The 16,403-nt window shown below is 40.5% G+C and overlaps 1 protein-coding gene across 1 annotated transcript; it reads left to right on the top strand.

The window, feature by feature from the left end:
* Positions 1–2,826: 2,826 nt before the first annotated feature.
* On the top strand, positions 2,827–16,403 carry LOC124284418 (transmembrane protein 179B-like). Its single transcript, XM_046720502.1, has 5 exons — positions 2,827–2,981; positions 11,422–11,591; positions 12,510–12,650; positions 13,210–13,288; positions 15,915–16,403. The coding sequence occupies exons 1-5, from the start codon at positions 2,874–2,876 to the stop codon at positions 16,059–16,061; spliced, it is 645 nt and encodes a 214-aa protein (XP_046576458.1). The 5' UTR covers positions 2,827–2,873; the 3' UTR covers positions 16,062–16,403.

Here is a 16,403-nt window from a genome sequence, read left to right as displayed (position 1 = left end):
TGGCCCAAACTCGACTATGTACATACTGCCGCCATATAGCTGTAATATTGGTGCCTCCGGCGTAAAACTAAACTCACCCACTCATGACTAAAAAAGGTCAGAGTTTCGTCACCATCTCCGTTTCTTGGCAGAGAATTTATCTCGCTCGTTGGAATCACTTGATTGGCTCTCAGTTTCCAAAATCGAGCTTTTCTAATTTTGCTCCAAAAGATGCTATGACAGCAAATGGAATCAATGTATGTTAGTTTCTGCAGACTACAAAGCATTGATTCGTCCACCCATGCTGGTTGCATGTTGGAGGTGGTGCGGTGAGTTCTGACGTCACCGCCTTCCTAAATGGGGGGAAAGCATCGGTTGACGAATGGGATGACACTATCGGATTGATTACTTTGTTTTGGCTACCAAGCGATGTTGTTATAACGATCGTCCATTTGTGCCGGTGATAAGTAAGTAATGTATATGCAACCTACCTGCACCCTACTATAGTCTGTTTGCAGTGAAAACGTACCGATGAATTTCACGTTAAACCAAAAAGTTAACCAAATAAAGTGAAATTAAGATTAAGAATCTTCATTATATTAGCTTGCCAATTATACATTTAAATCTCAGAATTTTTCTCAATTTCGTTATTATTGGTTTGTATTACAAGGGGGTAAGCGCAGTAGTTGGAACAGTGAAACAAATGCACTTGCGGTACGTGATGAGCGTTAACTTAGATCAACCCTACTTGTTCTCGGTGTTTCATTTAATGTGCATATCCCCTTGTAATACAAACCAATAATAGCGATTTGAAACTATGATCGTTTGTTAAACAACTTTTATTGTAAGTTGAATAAAATTCTGAGATTTATATGTTCAGTTGGCAAGGTAATATGAGGATTTGCAATCTTAATTTCACTTTACATGTATTTGATTTACTTTTATGTATAAAGTGAAATTCATCGGTACGTTTTCACTGCAAACAGACTATATAAGGTGTAATTCCGTGTGCGACGTACACATCATGTCGGAAAGAGCACGTAAAATCTCCAACTCCTCCTCCTCATCGTCATTAGCTGGAATATGAACATGTCCTTGGGGGTAATCTTTTTTAAAAGTCTGAATTCAAAGACACGGAGAATGTTATTGATGTGATTCTGAGAAATTCAGAAATTTTAGCTAGGAAATTTAACATGCAAGTTTCCTTTGTGGTTTCTGTGTAAAGACATGTCAACACTATCACAATACGTTTCATGAGCTTGTGAAAACTATTCACAAAGAGATCGATTATCTTGACAATAACATCCAAAGTAGCTTTCGTACGCTTGTCAATAACATTCACAATAACACTAATCAACAGTCAGTAACATTCGTAATGAGATTTATTAGCTTATTAAAACCATCGCAATACGATTCATAAGTTATTTGTATTCACCAAAACTAGAAAAAAATATATAACTGGCAAGAATAAATGGAGGTGGTTTTGGTTTCCAAGGGTCTCGAGATGACCCTCTGCATTGATACACACATATATCAAGCACACAACAATAATTGTCAACGCTGGTAACGTGCCCTGGAGGGAAAAGGCACGATGATTTTTTCATCAAAGAATAAGTATAATATACTATTGTCCGAGCATTAAATTATTATATACTACTATCTCGTTCTCAGGAACCGGAATAATTCGTCCGCTCTCCTTGCAGACTCTGTCAAACTACACCACGGAGGCGGTCAGAATGGGTCTTAGTAACCTATGCTTGTCATAAAAAGCTACTAACGGGATCGGGTGGTCATTATTTAGACCGCCGCCGTATAGCTGGAATATTGCTGATTTCGGCGTTACACAACAACAACAAAACAATCAATCGAATAACTTCCTGTGTATTATATTCATTTGAAACTCGTCTGACGTGGAAAGCGTAGGTCCTCAAGAGTAGTGTAGTAGTGAGTGAGTGGGCTTTACGCCGCACTCAGCAGTATTCCAGCTATATGGCGGCGGTCTGCAAATAATCGAGTCTGGACCAGACAATCCAGTGATCAACAGCATGAGCATCTCTACGCAGTTGGGATACGATGACATTTGTCAACCAAGTCAGCGAGCCTGACCACCCGATCCCGTTAGTCTCCTCTTACGCGACAAACATGGGCTACTGAAGATCAATTCTAACCCCGATCTTCACGGATAGTGTAGTAGTAAAGAGTGTTTACCGGTAGCTGTAATGTCCACGTTTTAACAGTTTACAAAACAAATCACAATTTTACTAATTTTCGAGGTCGGTGGGGTGGCCTAGTGGTTAAAGTGTTTGCCGAAGGCCCGGGTTCGATATCGTCATAGCCTTTTCTAAATAAAATCATTTAAACGAGTTCACAGATTTAAAATGTCCCTGTCGAGATATTGCTGGAATCTTGCTAAAAGCGGCATAAAACTGCACTAACTCACTCTGACAGTCTGTGTCTCTGGGGCGCAAAGTAGCAAGCATATCTTCAAGTTAAATACGGCGGTGGGGCAGTCTAGTGGGTAAAGCGTTGGCTCGTCACGCCGAAGACCCGGGTTCGACTCCCCACAATGTGTGAAGCCCATTTCTGGTGTCCCCCGCCGTGATGTTGCTGGAATATTGCTGAAAGCGGCGTAAAACCAAACTCATTCACTCACTCAAGTTAAAGACAAATGAAATTAAATTACGAACACACTTAACATGTCCTCTCACTAAGCTGTTTATCTGACTGAACAAGTGGCTGGCAATACGAAGACAAAGGCCGTGTCAAGATTGTCTAAACCGGCCTATGATCCCATCTACAACTTACCCTCCATTTTCCTGTGTAAAGACGGTGCGAAGGGAGGTGACTCTTGGCAAGACTACCATTACTTGGGACAACACGGATTCTGCTCTGCGATGGCTTTCGTGATGTCGGCTCGTTTGATCCTCATTGTCAGGACAGCATTATATGCTGCCATCATAATATGTAGTCTTGTAATATTTTCAGCACTAGCAGTGAGCATGGTAAGTATAAATACGTGCATTCCTTCATTGAATGTGTCCCAGTTGCCGCCACTTGACATGCATGGGCGAGCGTTGTGTGGCAGGCCACTTCTTATGCTGGATAGCGGAGTATCAATATTTTCTGTTCGGCTCACGGCTGTGTTTCGCTATGTGTCGTCGTATCAATAATGACAGCGTACGCACAAAAGGCAAGGCTTTATGACAAGATAAGGCTTGTATATATTCATGTGACATTCATAATCGATATTTGTCACATCGCAATCCAGTTCTGCCAGTAGTATGTCTTGATCATTAATAATTTACAACGGGGTTGGGATTGGATGCTTGTAAATGCGACTCCAAAGATGACATTACATACCCGTAGTTTGGATGCTGTTACAAGCAGCCATTCATCTGATTGTACATCAAACTACGAGTAAATACCACAACGGCATCGAGAGAAGACATGCCGACCCATATTGATGAACACGACATTTATTTTTGTAATGATTAGAACAACCTACTTCAAGGCTTCAAATACTTTAGTAGCGTATTATTGTTTTGTTTTCTGACAATGTTCAAAATTTCTCTGTCCTGCTTGTTGCAACAGTTCTAGCAAGGCTGACTATAGTCTATTTGCAGTGAAAACGTACCGATGAATTTCACTCTAAACAAAAATGTAAATCGAATAAAGTGAAATTAAGATTGCGAATTCTCATAATTTTACCTTGCCAATTGAACATTCAAATCTCAGAATTTTATTCAACTTAGGATAAAAGTTGTTTAACAAACGATCATAGTTTCAAATCGCTATTATTGGTTTGTATTACAAGGGGGTATGCACTTTAAATGAAACACCGAGAACAAGTAGGGTTGGTCTAAGTTAACGCTGATCACGTACCGCACGTGCATTTGTTTCACTGTTCCATCTGCTGCGCTTACCCCCTTGTAATACAAACCAATGATAGCGATTTGAATCTATGATCGTTTGTTAAACAACTTTTATCCTAAGTTGAATAAAATTCTGTGATTTGAATGTTCAATTGGCAAGGTAAAATTATGAGGATTCGCAATCTTAATTTCACCTAATTTGATTTACCTTTTTGTTTAAAGTGAAATTCATCGGTACGTTTTCACTGCAAACAGACTATAGTAACCGTTCTAGTTTCTAGTCTCGGACTGGACCAGTCTTGACTTACAAAATATCTGCTTAGATGCAAGCTTTCCTTTAATTTTCAAGTAGGTCAAGCAGGCATTTAATAAAGTTCCGACATAATATGGCTGCTACACATGTAGACACAATAGTTACTTTATCTCTCATATTGTCTTTCATGACAGTGCTGTAGAGGTAGGAACATTCCAGCTTATAGGGTCACCCTATGATAGTTTGTAAATTCGCCGCACCCACTAACCTATAGCGCTATAAATCTCTGTTCCTGCTTTTAGGACTGACTGAATGACACTTGTGGTATTGTGGCGGACTGAAGTGGCTAGCCTAACTTTAAGGCTGTAATAAATTATCATTCTCTGCATGTTACGTAATTCTAACCTTGTAAAATACGTGTCTGAATAAGACGACAATACAGTCGAAGGACGCCAGGCATTTACAGGGACAACGTGATCTTATCATAGATATATAATTTTAAGATTATATAAAAAAAAGTCTAAGGGTTTGATTTTTAGCTTCATTTTTTTTATTAATTTCAGGGGTGGAAATAACCCATTGCCCGACGTCCGAGTCCAGTGTTTTTTTTCTGTCGGGCAAGCAATTTTGTATATCACGCTGTACCGGTGTCCAGTTGACTTTCCAATATTAATAATGTTGTTTATTTAAAAAATCAACAAGAAAAAGGCCGGTATAGTGGAAAAATTATCAGGGCAAGTGATTTTACATGTGTCACTGTACCGGAGTACACTAGCAATTTTAAAGTTATTTCCACCCCTGTTAATGATTATTTTTATGAATTCCCAGAATTGATAATGAAGCTAAAACTCAAATCTTTAGACGCTTTTTATATAATCTAATAATTATAATTTAAACTGATCTTCCTTAATGACGTTTAATATGATATTTGAATTATCGTGCAAACCATTACACTTTTTGCTTTAAGCCTTTATATGTAGGAATGATTTTTAAAACTAATAATCATTTCCCATATATTATTTCATATAATCTAGGAATTATTACTAGTATTTAACCTAATCGTCCTTTTATTGTTGATATGTGAAAGTGGCATGCTCTGTTTTTTGTGGCTAGATCAGTATTTCATGTTTATATGTATATAATATACAACTATAAACTATTAGACATACAATAACCACATAACAGGTCTTTCGTGTGACACATTGCGTCATGCTCTTTTGAACAAAAAAAATCAATTACCAATTTAGATTATTGGAAGTGAGTGGGTGGGTGGGTGAGTGAGTTTAGTTTTACGCCGCACAATATTCCAGCGTAGTAGTGAAAGCTCGTCTCGCTGAAGACCCGGGATTGATTCCCCACATGGGCACAATGTGTGTCCCCAGTTCTTGTGCCCCCTGCCGTGATATTGCTGAAATATGTCTAAAGCGGCGTAATACATAACTCCAGTTATTTGATGTACATGGCAGAGGTAGAGATAACCTGCATATCTGCGTAAATTACGCAAATATGTATGTGAAAACTCAATTCCTACTAAGTCTATTGCGTACAAGTACGCTTCAATTTTTGTAAATACTCAATAGATTTGATATTGCACGCGTACAAACCAAAACAGATAACATATCTGAGTATTAAGAGTTTCCATTTCAGCACCTGGACTTGGCAACTTGCAGTCTTTCTGATCGTTTCTCATATAACAGATCAAACATAAATAACAAACACGTAAACCAACATTTAAACTTAAATATATTTTTACAATTAATGGAATATGGCAAAATACCCAACTGAGTTTGATTGAGGTGGGTACAATTTATTTGGTTACTCAAAGGAACATTAGGATACCCAATTAAGATGAACACAAGCGAGTACATAACTCAGTGACCCCAAATATTATCTGTAGCTCTGCATTGGATCACGGGAACTGAAATATGCCTCGTATTAAGAAGACCGGAATGCATTCAACTTGTGACGTGTGGAATGAATTCTGTATAGAATTAATCCCTTTTAAAAGTAGGGTAATAAATTAGCAACTGAGATTGTTAGTGGCCGTATGCTTGACGTTGATGAAGTAGTGTTATATAAATGTCCCTCAGAGTAGGTGCGTCACATTCTTCACAGTAGGTAAACTTTATATCTACAACAGTTTTGATAGTAGAATCTTTTTTTATTATTATATTTGTTTGCTTACCTTACAAACAATCGCCAGCAGCTGAAAGAATGGTGCATATCTAGGGATACCATGCGGGTATCAAAGGTACCGTAAGTTCTCATGGTACCAAGCATGGTAGTCAAACGTTGGTTGCTAGTGACATGCAGCCCATTTTTATTAAGGTTTGCTATGTAGAGCGAGAGACGACGGGGTAGCCAAGTGGTTAAAGCACTCGCTGGTCACGCCGTAGTCTGTCGTACAGACCCTGAAGCAAATATATCCAACAAAGCCCACACAAGTCTAGAAAATGAAGAAAGTCTCAGGGCTCCTTTTCATTATATTTTATATTTTTTTACTATGAACTTTTTTCAGTAAAATATGTTCATTTCAGAGACTAATTGTTTGTCTAGTCACGCCTAAGACATATATAGAATGTGTGAAGCCCATTTCTGGTGTCCCAAGCCGTGATATAGCTGGAATATGGCTAAAGGCGGCGTAAAACCATAATCTCTCACTCCTTACTGTACACACCTGTGTTTGACCACCTTGGCCATCTTATAAAAGCCAACTGTACATGAGAGTCTGTGTAGAGCGATATTCTTTTATGGTAATTTGGTTTAATTCTAAATCTGTAATGCGTCTAGCTATTGTAGCCTCCTCTATACGCATTATTTAGTTAGTAAAACTGTATTTCTTAAACCTAATTTTTTTTAAAGTTACGATGTGGTTGAAACACTGCCGATGTGACTTCACACACACACACACACACACACACACACACACCACACACCACACAATCAAGTGGTGTTTTCAGAACGAACATGATCACTATCAAGTTGTTGGTGTGTGTTCTTCCTTATCGTGTTTCATGTGACCTTGGTGGAGTTGGCCTAGGCAAGATCGCCTCACGGAAACTGCGTTTGATTGAAAGGTCGATTTATTATGCGTTCATTCTTGAGTGACCTCACGTTCAACTTGAAGCTAGTGTTGACACATACACTCAAGTTACACACAATGTAACGGAAGTTGACCAAGATCGAGCTGTCGGTGCAACACAGCGATAGAGCTACTTCCGAAAAGAACTCCTAGATTTCGTTGCGGCTGTTACCACTACCATTCTCTGATTATAACTTGGGGCGGTGGGGTAGCCTAGTGGTTAAAGCGTTCGCTCGTCACGCCGAAGACCCGGGTTCGATTCTCCACATGGGTACAATGTGTGAAGCCCATTTCTGGTGTCCCGCCGTGATATAGCTGGAATATGGTTAAAAGCGGCGTAAAACTGAACTCACTCACTCACTCACTCTGATTATAACTTAAAGTATATAGTCGGCGGAGTGAGTGAGTGAGTGTGGTTTTACGCCGCTTTTAGCAATATTCCAGCAATATCACGGCGGGACACCAGAAATGGGCTTCACACATACTAGCCAAGGGGGGAATCGAACCCGGGTCTTCGGCTTGACGAGCGAACGTTTTAACCAGTAGGCTACCCCACCGCCCCAAACAGTCGGCGGAACATGAGTGCAGAACAAGTATGCAAAAGTTAGTAATTTAGACCAAGATGACAATGTATCATTTCAGTTGGCCTAAATAATCATTTTCTTTTTGACTGGATTTCTTCTATTTCAACGGTATTTTGCAAGGCTTAGGCCGTTTGCGATTTTTAGAAGTGATTATCTCAGATTAAGAATGAGCGACCTCAATGCATAATCTTTGATAACGTCCAGAGGCCTCGTAGGGAATCTATGAACACTTGTTCTAAGATTTGTCGTTTTGTTGATTGTTGTCTAACGTCACACTCAGCAGTATATATCACAGCTATATGGCGGCGGTCCGTAAATAAATTAGTCTGGACCAGGCAACCCAGTGATCAACAGCATGAGCAATTGGGATACGATTACAAGTGTCAACCAGGTCACCAAGCCTGTGAGTCGCTTCTTACGACAAGCATAGGTTACTTCAGACCACTTATAGCCCGGAACTTCACTGGTTTGATGCGTATGAATACTATAAGGGATAAAGCTGATGGGGTGTACCGAGGATCACATGATTTGATAGTTGTTCATATATTTATCCCAATAACTTACTTCTTCTATGCTTGATTAAAAACCTAACGCAACAAAGCAAGGAACATTTTGCCCCAGCTGAACTATGCCGAACATTATCATTATAAACGAGGTCTACTTGATGTATGTGATAAGCCCTATTTATAAAGAAAGCTTGGCCTAACGCCAAACACCAGTTGTGTGGGACTGCTTGTACCGGGACTATAGTCTGTCAACCCAACTTTTGGGACACCCCTATTGTGAAATATCTTCCAAATAACACCAACTGACCACATGCTATTAACGTATATCTTAATGATTCCCTTTAACGTAATAAGTTTTAGTTTGTTGGTCACTTGGGGAAAAAGTTACTTAAGTAACTATCATTAAAGTTTCTATTTGTTTTGGTGTCAAGAGACGGGGTGTAGTCGAGTAAACGTAACAGCTTACGGGTTAGGTCAGCGCGCAATTCACGTGGATGACCTCGGGTCACAGTAGCGTGGGTTTCAGGTTGACATGTATATATATCAAAAGGGGTGTCCCAAAAGTTGGGTTGACAGACTATAATGTCGGATTTATATACTAACGGAAAAAGGTAATTGTGCATAACATAAAATTGCACAAAATAAAAGCTATTTACAAATAACCCTAATAAACATGCAGTAAAGCACGCTGCATGAAATTTGATGTCATTTATCGCGCGTGGCACGTGTACTTTGTGCACAATGAACTTACTCACTCTTTGCATGCTTTTTGACACCCGAAGTTCATAACCTGATATTGAAAAATTGAAGAACGGTCAAGTCAAAACATTGATTACACAACAGTCGTTTCCTGCTGACTCGGTTCCGTCCTATTGCGCAACTTAGTACAATAAACAGTCCAGAATTTTGAGACCAACTCATTCAACTGGATATATAAATATTAAACAGTATTATTTGATACATCTAATCACTCGTATATTGCAACACTACGCTCTTTCTAATCCTTGCAAACACGTTGTGCAGCGTGCTTTGTCGTACAGCGTGCTCTGACAAACTGAAATCGTGGAAATCTCAAAACGATGCTCGGCCGCTAGTAAAGTTTGGCGGTCTGGTACGCACTTGATATTATATATCAATCACATTATACATTACAAAAATACACTTAATAAGCGCAAAGAACACATAACAGCTGTTGTAACCAGTGAGCCAGGTGAATTGTGAATCATTGTACGACCTCTTCAAACAGTGGCAGCCTGTGACGTCTTAGTTAACGACATGCTGCCTGAACCTCGACATAAAATATAGAAATACGACGATTTTTAAACTTTAAACTTAAAATTAATTAATTTGTAAGTACCATTTTCTTATGAAACAAAGAATTAGATTTAGTGTAACCATAGTTGTTTGTAGTTTCTCTTTCCCTTTCCCTTTCCCTTTCACACGAGAAAATTCGAATCGGCTGGAAAGTAGGTCATTGTCTGAATTGGTTAATGAGACTCATGTTTCGGTTTGGATTGTTGTCCAACCTCTGAATGTTGTGGAAAAGACGTTAATTCCAACCTATATGTCACGGCTTACAAAAAATCAGCGTCTCCGCGCTGTGGGTATGCTGCAGACATACATTTTGGTGTCAATGGAAACACGATTTCATCCGCTATGGAGACGTTTTCAACATAATGGGAGAGATTTGCCTCGGACTGGCCGTCCACGCGTGACGTCACGTCAGCAAGACAACCACATTCGACTGACCCATCTAAGGAATCGATTCCAGACTGCCAGTTTGACTGCTCGTACCATTTCTGGTTTACGTCCAATCAGTTCTGGGGCCCTATTTCGCAAACCTAACAGGATCGGGTGGTCGCGCTAGCTGTCTTGGCTGACACATGTCATTGTATCCTAATTGCGTAGAACGATGCTCACGCTGTTGATCACTGGATTGTCTGGCCCAGACCGCAGTCATAGAGCTGGAATACTGCTGAGTGCGGCGTAAAACAAACAAACACGACTAAAAGTATAAAAATGATACTCACCATGATTCATTTAATGGAAAATGCTATAATTTGACCAACTCATATTATTCAAACCTATATTTGCACCCCATGAAACTGTTTATCGGTTGCTCTCAATCTTACAGCTTAACATGGGCGTGGCCATTTTGAACGCTAGTGCGCATAACAGGAAATCCTGTTTCGGACGATAACATTTTGTGGGTTAGTTTATGGGTGCAGGACAAATGAAGCTGAAAATGTCTTGCAGGAAATCCAGCTCTCAAGTTTACAGGTTTACATGATGTTTACTGATTTATTAAACAATAATTTTATACGGCATAATTGTTGTGTGTGCGCGCGTGCGCTTTCCATGTCACATAAACACAATCCCAATATTCCGAACCCTCAGAATTCTTATCCTAATTTTTTTAGATCTTTTTTATTTATTAAAATAACACTTTAAATGCTGATAAAAGTGGTTAAGGGAAAGTATATGCAAAGACATAAAGCGTTATACAGCCCAACTGGATGGTGATAGTTGATCTTGTATAGACAAATCGTCGCCAGAAAACAAGAGTGTTCTATGTCCATGTTTGGGGAAAATGGAGTTAGGAAGCTCAGTGTATGTTTAACTGCATATTCTATATCCATGCAAAGTTTCACCGTGATAAATAACCTTGAAAGTGGTTTTACATTTTTTATCGTTGAAGCACTCGGACGCAAGCAACCGACTATTTTACCTGGTCAGGGGCTTCTTTAGTCTGTCTCACAGTCCCTGAACCATATTATTTTCCCCAATGCCTAGCCCTCCCTGCAATGCTAAATCCCTAAATGAAGCAAGTCTAGATTTCCTCAGGTCCTGAATCTCTGGTCTCACTGGGGCACCTTTTCAATTAAAATGGGTTTATTTGCTACTATCACAATTATATGTATTCAGGGACTAAACGTTAGTCTAGGGCTCCTTTCGCGAAGCAACCTTTAATTACTAAGCTTAACCTTAACTCCCATTCTTTGACATTGTACTAAGGTTACTACCTTATGACTTACGATCACCTTAGTGCTTCGTGAATGGAGGTTCCTGGCGTACAAATCTCATGACGTAATCTGCTTGATATGACGTTACTCGTTTGTTCAGTATTTGCTGTTATCTGTTATAGAATAAACATGAAAACAACTGTTTGCTGTACGCCGAGGTAAAGAAATCGTACGGGTCGGCGTCGACATGCAACTACAGCATCGCCATCGCCGTCATATTCTGCTTGCTGTGTCCCATCGCCGTCGTCGTGCTGACCGTCCTCACCTTCATCGGCATTTTAAAGGATAAACTGTAAGTGCTTACGCCTGTCGTTGGAATCAGACTCACAAGGAAACAATGGCAGTGCATAGGTCCAGTGAGTGAGTTCAGTTTTACCCCGCGTTTAGCAATATTCTATCAATATCACAGCGACGGACATCAGAAATGGGCTTTACACATTGTGAGTGAGTGAGTGTGGTTTTACGCCGCTTTTAGCAATATTCCAGCAATATCACACCAGAAATGGGCTTCACACATTATAGCCATGTGGGGAATCGAACCCTGGTCTTCGGCGTGAGGGGCGGTGGGAGTAGCCTAAGTGGTTAAAGCGTTGGCTGTCACGCCGAAGACCCGGGTTCGATTCCCCACATGGGCACAATGTGTTAAGCCCATATCTGGTGTCCCCCGCCGTGATATTGCTGGAATATTGCTAAAAGCGGCGTAAAACTAAACTCAGTCAGTCAGTCAGTCAGTCAGTCTTCGGCGTGATGAGCCAACGCTTTAACCACTAGGATACCCCAGCGCCCCTTTTACGCATTGTACCCATGTGGGGAATCGAACCGAGTCTTCGGTGTGACGAGCGAACGCTTTAACCACTGAACTAACTAACCCACCGCTCAATAGGTCCAGGGTAGACGTAGTTAGGAGATATAACAGACTCGTGAATAGGCAACTGCATCATGCAACTATTGCGTCCACCGTGCAGGGTATAGATTAAATTATGCTAACTGCTTTCAGTCTCTTTATCAGTGTCTTTGCTCGCTAGTTTTATTCATATCTGTGATTCTTTAGTATTTTTACTGTCCATCGTCAACAGGTTATAATCTTCAAAACGTTTTCACTTTATATTGTATAAATTGTTTTCGTCACGATATGGCTGAGATATTGCCGATGTGACGTTAAATATTAACTCACTCCTCTCTTATCAGTGTATGATAATCGTCTTTGCAGAATACAGTTCGCAGAGTTACCGTTCCTGATCCAGGTCATCGCAGACGGTGTTGCATTTTTCTTTGTCCTAATATCTGCCTGCACCATCAGTGTTGGCTTCAAAACGTTGTGCGACAGCCTCGTTGGCGGAACAAATGTACCGTGAGTACATCCTATCTTCTCTAATTTAACACAATACACAGTAGACAGTACACAATGGTACCGGACTGTCTTCGCTGCTCTGACGGCTGACTGACTTAACCATCATGTCATGCACCTTCAGTGCCTGACTGACTGACTATTGTGTCCTGCCTCTCTGTTGACTGACTATACCATTGTGTCCTGCCTCTCTGTTGACTGACTATACCATTGTGTCCTGCCTCTCTGTTGACTGACTATACCATTGTGTCATGCCTGCCCATTGACTGACTATACCATTGCTTCCTGCCTCTCTGTTGACTGACTATACCATTGTGTCCTGCCTCTCTGTTGACTGATGCTTTACCATTGTGTCATTCATCTCCATTGGCTGACTGTACCATTGTGTCATGCCTGCCCATTGACTGACTATACCATCGTGTCATTCATCTCCATTGGCTGACTATACCATCGTGTGCTGCCTTGGCTCTCCACTGGCTGACTATGCCATCGTGTTCTGCTTCTCCATTGACTGACTGACCATACCATAATGATTATAAACATCACTCACTCTTTTGCACAGGTGCTCGAAGGCAGCAGTGATACCGATTCATGACAAATCAAAACAGGACTTTTTCTATGAGAACCTATCTGCAGCAGAGGTAAGTGTGAATACTTGTCATATTAATTAATGCCATCTTATGGCGTACTATGCATGTAGTTTCACTCCAGCAGTAGTGAACTAGTTCATAGATTGATAAAATATCAATACCCGTTGGTTCACTAATAGTTTTACAGAATCCCTTGTAGGTGAGGTGAGGTGAGGTGAGGTGAAATTGGGTTTAACGTCATGCTTGAGAATATTTCGCTCATATGACGACGTGCATGCGTGTGTATGTGGGTGTGCGGCTGCTCGTACTAGCCCAGACTGAAGCTGGTTTTATAGTGCTAGCCCACTGAGATACCATGCTGCAGTGAAGCATGAATAGGGAGACCGGGGTCAATTGTAACACTTTTACTTAACTTCTTGTAGTTCGATCCTAGACGACCGATCACAAAGTTAATCGGTACTAACTAGTACATTGGCTTCTTGGCTTTAAACCTCAGTGTCGTTTCAAGTTCACTATCATGTCTTTACAAAGTTATTACGTATCAAATGCAATGACTGCAAGTGTTACAATTGACCCTAGCACGGGGCAATTGTAGCAGGTGGATGGGGCAATTGTAATAAAGAAGGTTCAAATGTAACAATTTGTTTATTTTCCAAATAAAATCAAAATAAAATGTGGAAAGATGTTATCTTGATCTGTTGAGGTGGAAATGGATTAACAATAAACCTGTATCACCACCGACATTTAAAATGTTTTTCGTTTAAAATTCTTGTATTGGTATGCCCCCAAAATTATACAAAGACTTAGACCAAAAACTTTCACCCGAGGCTAAAACTAACAACATAAAACTGAAAATGTTCTACTATGATAAAACCAAGTAAAGAACTAACATAAAACCTTCATCATAATTTGCTTTATTATCGTAAAACAAGGGAAGAAAATTACATGGGGGCAATTGTAACACAGTGTTACAATTGCCCCCTGATGGCAGTAGCCATGTTTCATGCCACGTCACACGTTAACAACTTTGGGCTTCTCAAATATTTCTACTTCCAAATATGTCGTAATATCTAAATTTTACACTTGAAAAGTTAATTTCATACCAAACACCATTTACTGCATTAAGAACGGTTTAGTACGTTTTGTGAAAATTGCTTACCTATGTGAAAAACGATTTTCGTCAACTGTATCTCGCCATAAGCGAGCGGATGAAAAACGCCTGGATGAGTACCGCAGCAAAGTAAAGGGAAATAACTCTACTCACCTACACTATGCTTGGGCGAAAACTTTTAGAGTAATCGCCCTTGTTACAATTGACCCGTGTTACAATTGACCCCGGTCTCCCTACCTTACTCAGACACATTATACTGACTCCGAGGCCGACCAGTCCTTATTTGTACCCATTAATGCGGAGCGCAAGGCAGGGAGGACCAACAAGTACCATATATTTTAACGTCTCTCCGGGCGGACGCTCTTACAACTACATTCACGGAGGCCGGTCCCCTTGTAGACCTAATAGAAATATCGGTGCGTTATGTGGGGCGTTTCTGTTCGCATTTCTTTACACCCACACTAACCCCACTGTACGCAATGCGTTTGGATCCATCTCGTGGCATTCGTAACTATTCGTCATCATTTCGAGCAGAAGCCGGATGGAGTGACTCGTACCCATCCCACAACGCAAACGGGCACGGTGATGAGAATACTCTTAGAGCACGCTTTCCAAGAAGAGATAAGTCTGAATTTCTGAAAGTGGTTACTCCACATTCAGTCGGCAAAACCACTATACAGTCATACCCTTCGTCAAGATGTTTCAGAGTTGAAAGTTGCTGATCCTTGGCTTTAGCTCAAAGTTTATGATTAAATTGTGCTTTGCATTGTGTGATGCCGCCATTTTCATGCTTCGAAATGCGTTTTACTACGCGCGATTTGATTGGTTTGCCATAATTCTTGGCGATAGAGTCTTCTTGTAGGTTACGGAAAGAGGCGAGTAGTTACGAATGCCTATGAGAGCAAATAGACTCATACGCCCTTAAACTATATCACCAGCACCAAACCAAAGCCAGTTTTAGTGTATATGCATGAAACCATCTTTTGATGGCTTTCTCTAGCGTCAGTCAGTTTTTGAACATTGACTTTCTAGCAAACTCGATCATAATCAATGGCCGACCCGTCATTAAGGCTGGTTTTGTACCTCAATGAGTCGAAGCAGACAGAAATGACGTAGCCCAATACCGATACTGGAAAAAAAAATCTTTTTGTTCGAAATGCCACATTTAGGAAACTCCACGCAGTCCAAAAATTACTTTGACTTCAGTTTATTGAGAAACGGGGCATGCAGCATTATCCCATCTTTGAGACGGATCCGTGAAGATTCATGCCTTGACCAGACCACCGGGTGTTTGACATATCCTACCAATAGGTTTACCTTAGTGACTGTGTCTCAACGCAAACACTTTTCTCGGTAATATTAAATAAACATTTGTTGAAAAGAGAATCTACACGGAACTCGAAATTAAGGATTTCTCGTAACTCGTTTGTTTAGAGAGTATTCCTAAGGATTAAGAATCGAGTTAATGGTAAAGCATGCTTATATCTGTTACAACATTTAAGGCGAAAGGCACATGCATTTTATATGAACGCAGTACAGTTGCATGTTAATTTTGTAACTACCCAGGGAGGAGCTTGGACAGCGGTCATCCTGTGGTTGGTCCAGGTAATCGGGGGACTGTTCGTGTTGTGGAGGAATGGCCGACTGCCGTGCTTACCACCCTCTAAGGATCACCCCTCAACACCACCCCAGCAAGTCCCTGCCACATTCTAGACGATCACTGGGACAAGTTGAGTCAACTGTCCTGCTGTGGTTCATGTTTCATTACACACCCCTTATTAGGTCTGGGTAGCGCAGTGGGCAGTTCCTCAACTCATCTCACAGAAAGTCTGTGGTCGAATCTCCACATCATTTCCAATGTGAATCTAATCATGACATATGTGCCTAGGCAACGTCTCATATAAAGGAGTAAGCCTAATTAACATACAGGCTGACTGCTCTCTTAGAGGAATTCTACATATACTACCCATCAAAAGTTTAGACTCACCTGGAGCACTCACTATATGTTATGTATATATATATGGTTACATCAAAGATGGATCTCTCCACTAACTT

The sequence above is a fragment of the Haliotis rubra genome, unplaced genomic scaffold (genome assembly GCF_003918875.1).
Source record: "Haliotis rubra isolate DU_JTF1 unplaced genomic scaffold, ASM391887v1 Scf337, whole genome shotgun sequence".
NCBI classification, from domain to species: domain Eukaryota; kingdom Metazoa; phylum Mollusca; class Gastropoda; order Lepetellida; family Haliotidae; genus Haliotis; species Haliotis rubra.
The sequence above is the reverse complement of the archived record's forward strand: the minus strand, read 5'-3'. Positions and strand labels throughout refer to the sequence as shown.

Coding starts and splice junctions, on each gene's coding strand:
- LOC124284418 (XM_046720502.1), top strand. CDS start 2,874: ATGGCTTTCGTGATGTCGGCTCGTTTGATCCTCATTGTCAGGACAGCA. Junction 2,982..11,421: donor CAGCACTAGCAGTGAGCATG/GTAAGTATAAAT, acceptor TATCTGTTATAG/AATAAACATGAAAACAACTG. Junction 11,592..12,509: donor GGCATTTTAAAGGATAAACT/GTAAGTGCTTAC, acceptor TCGTCTTTGCAG/AATACAGTTCGCAGAGTTAC.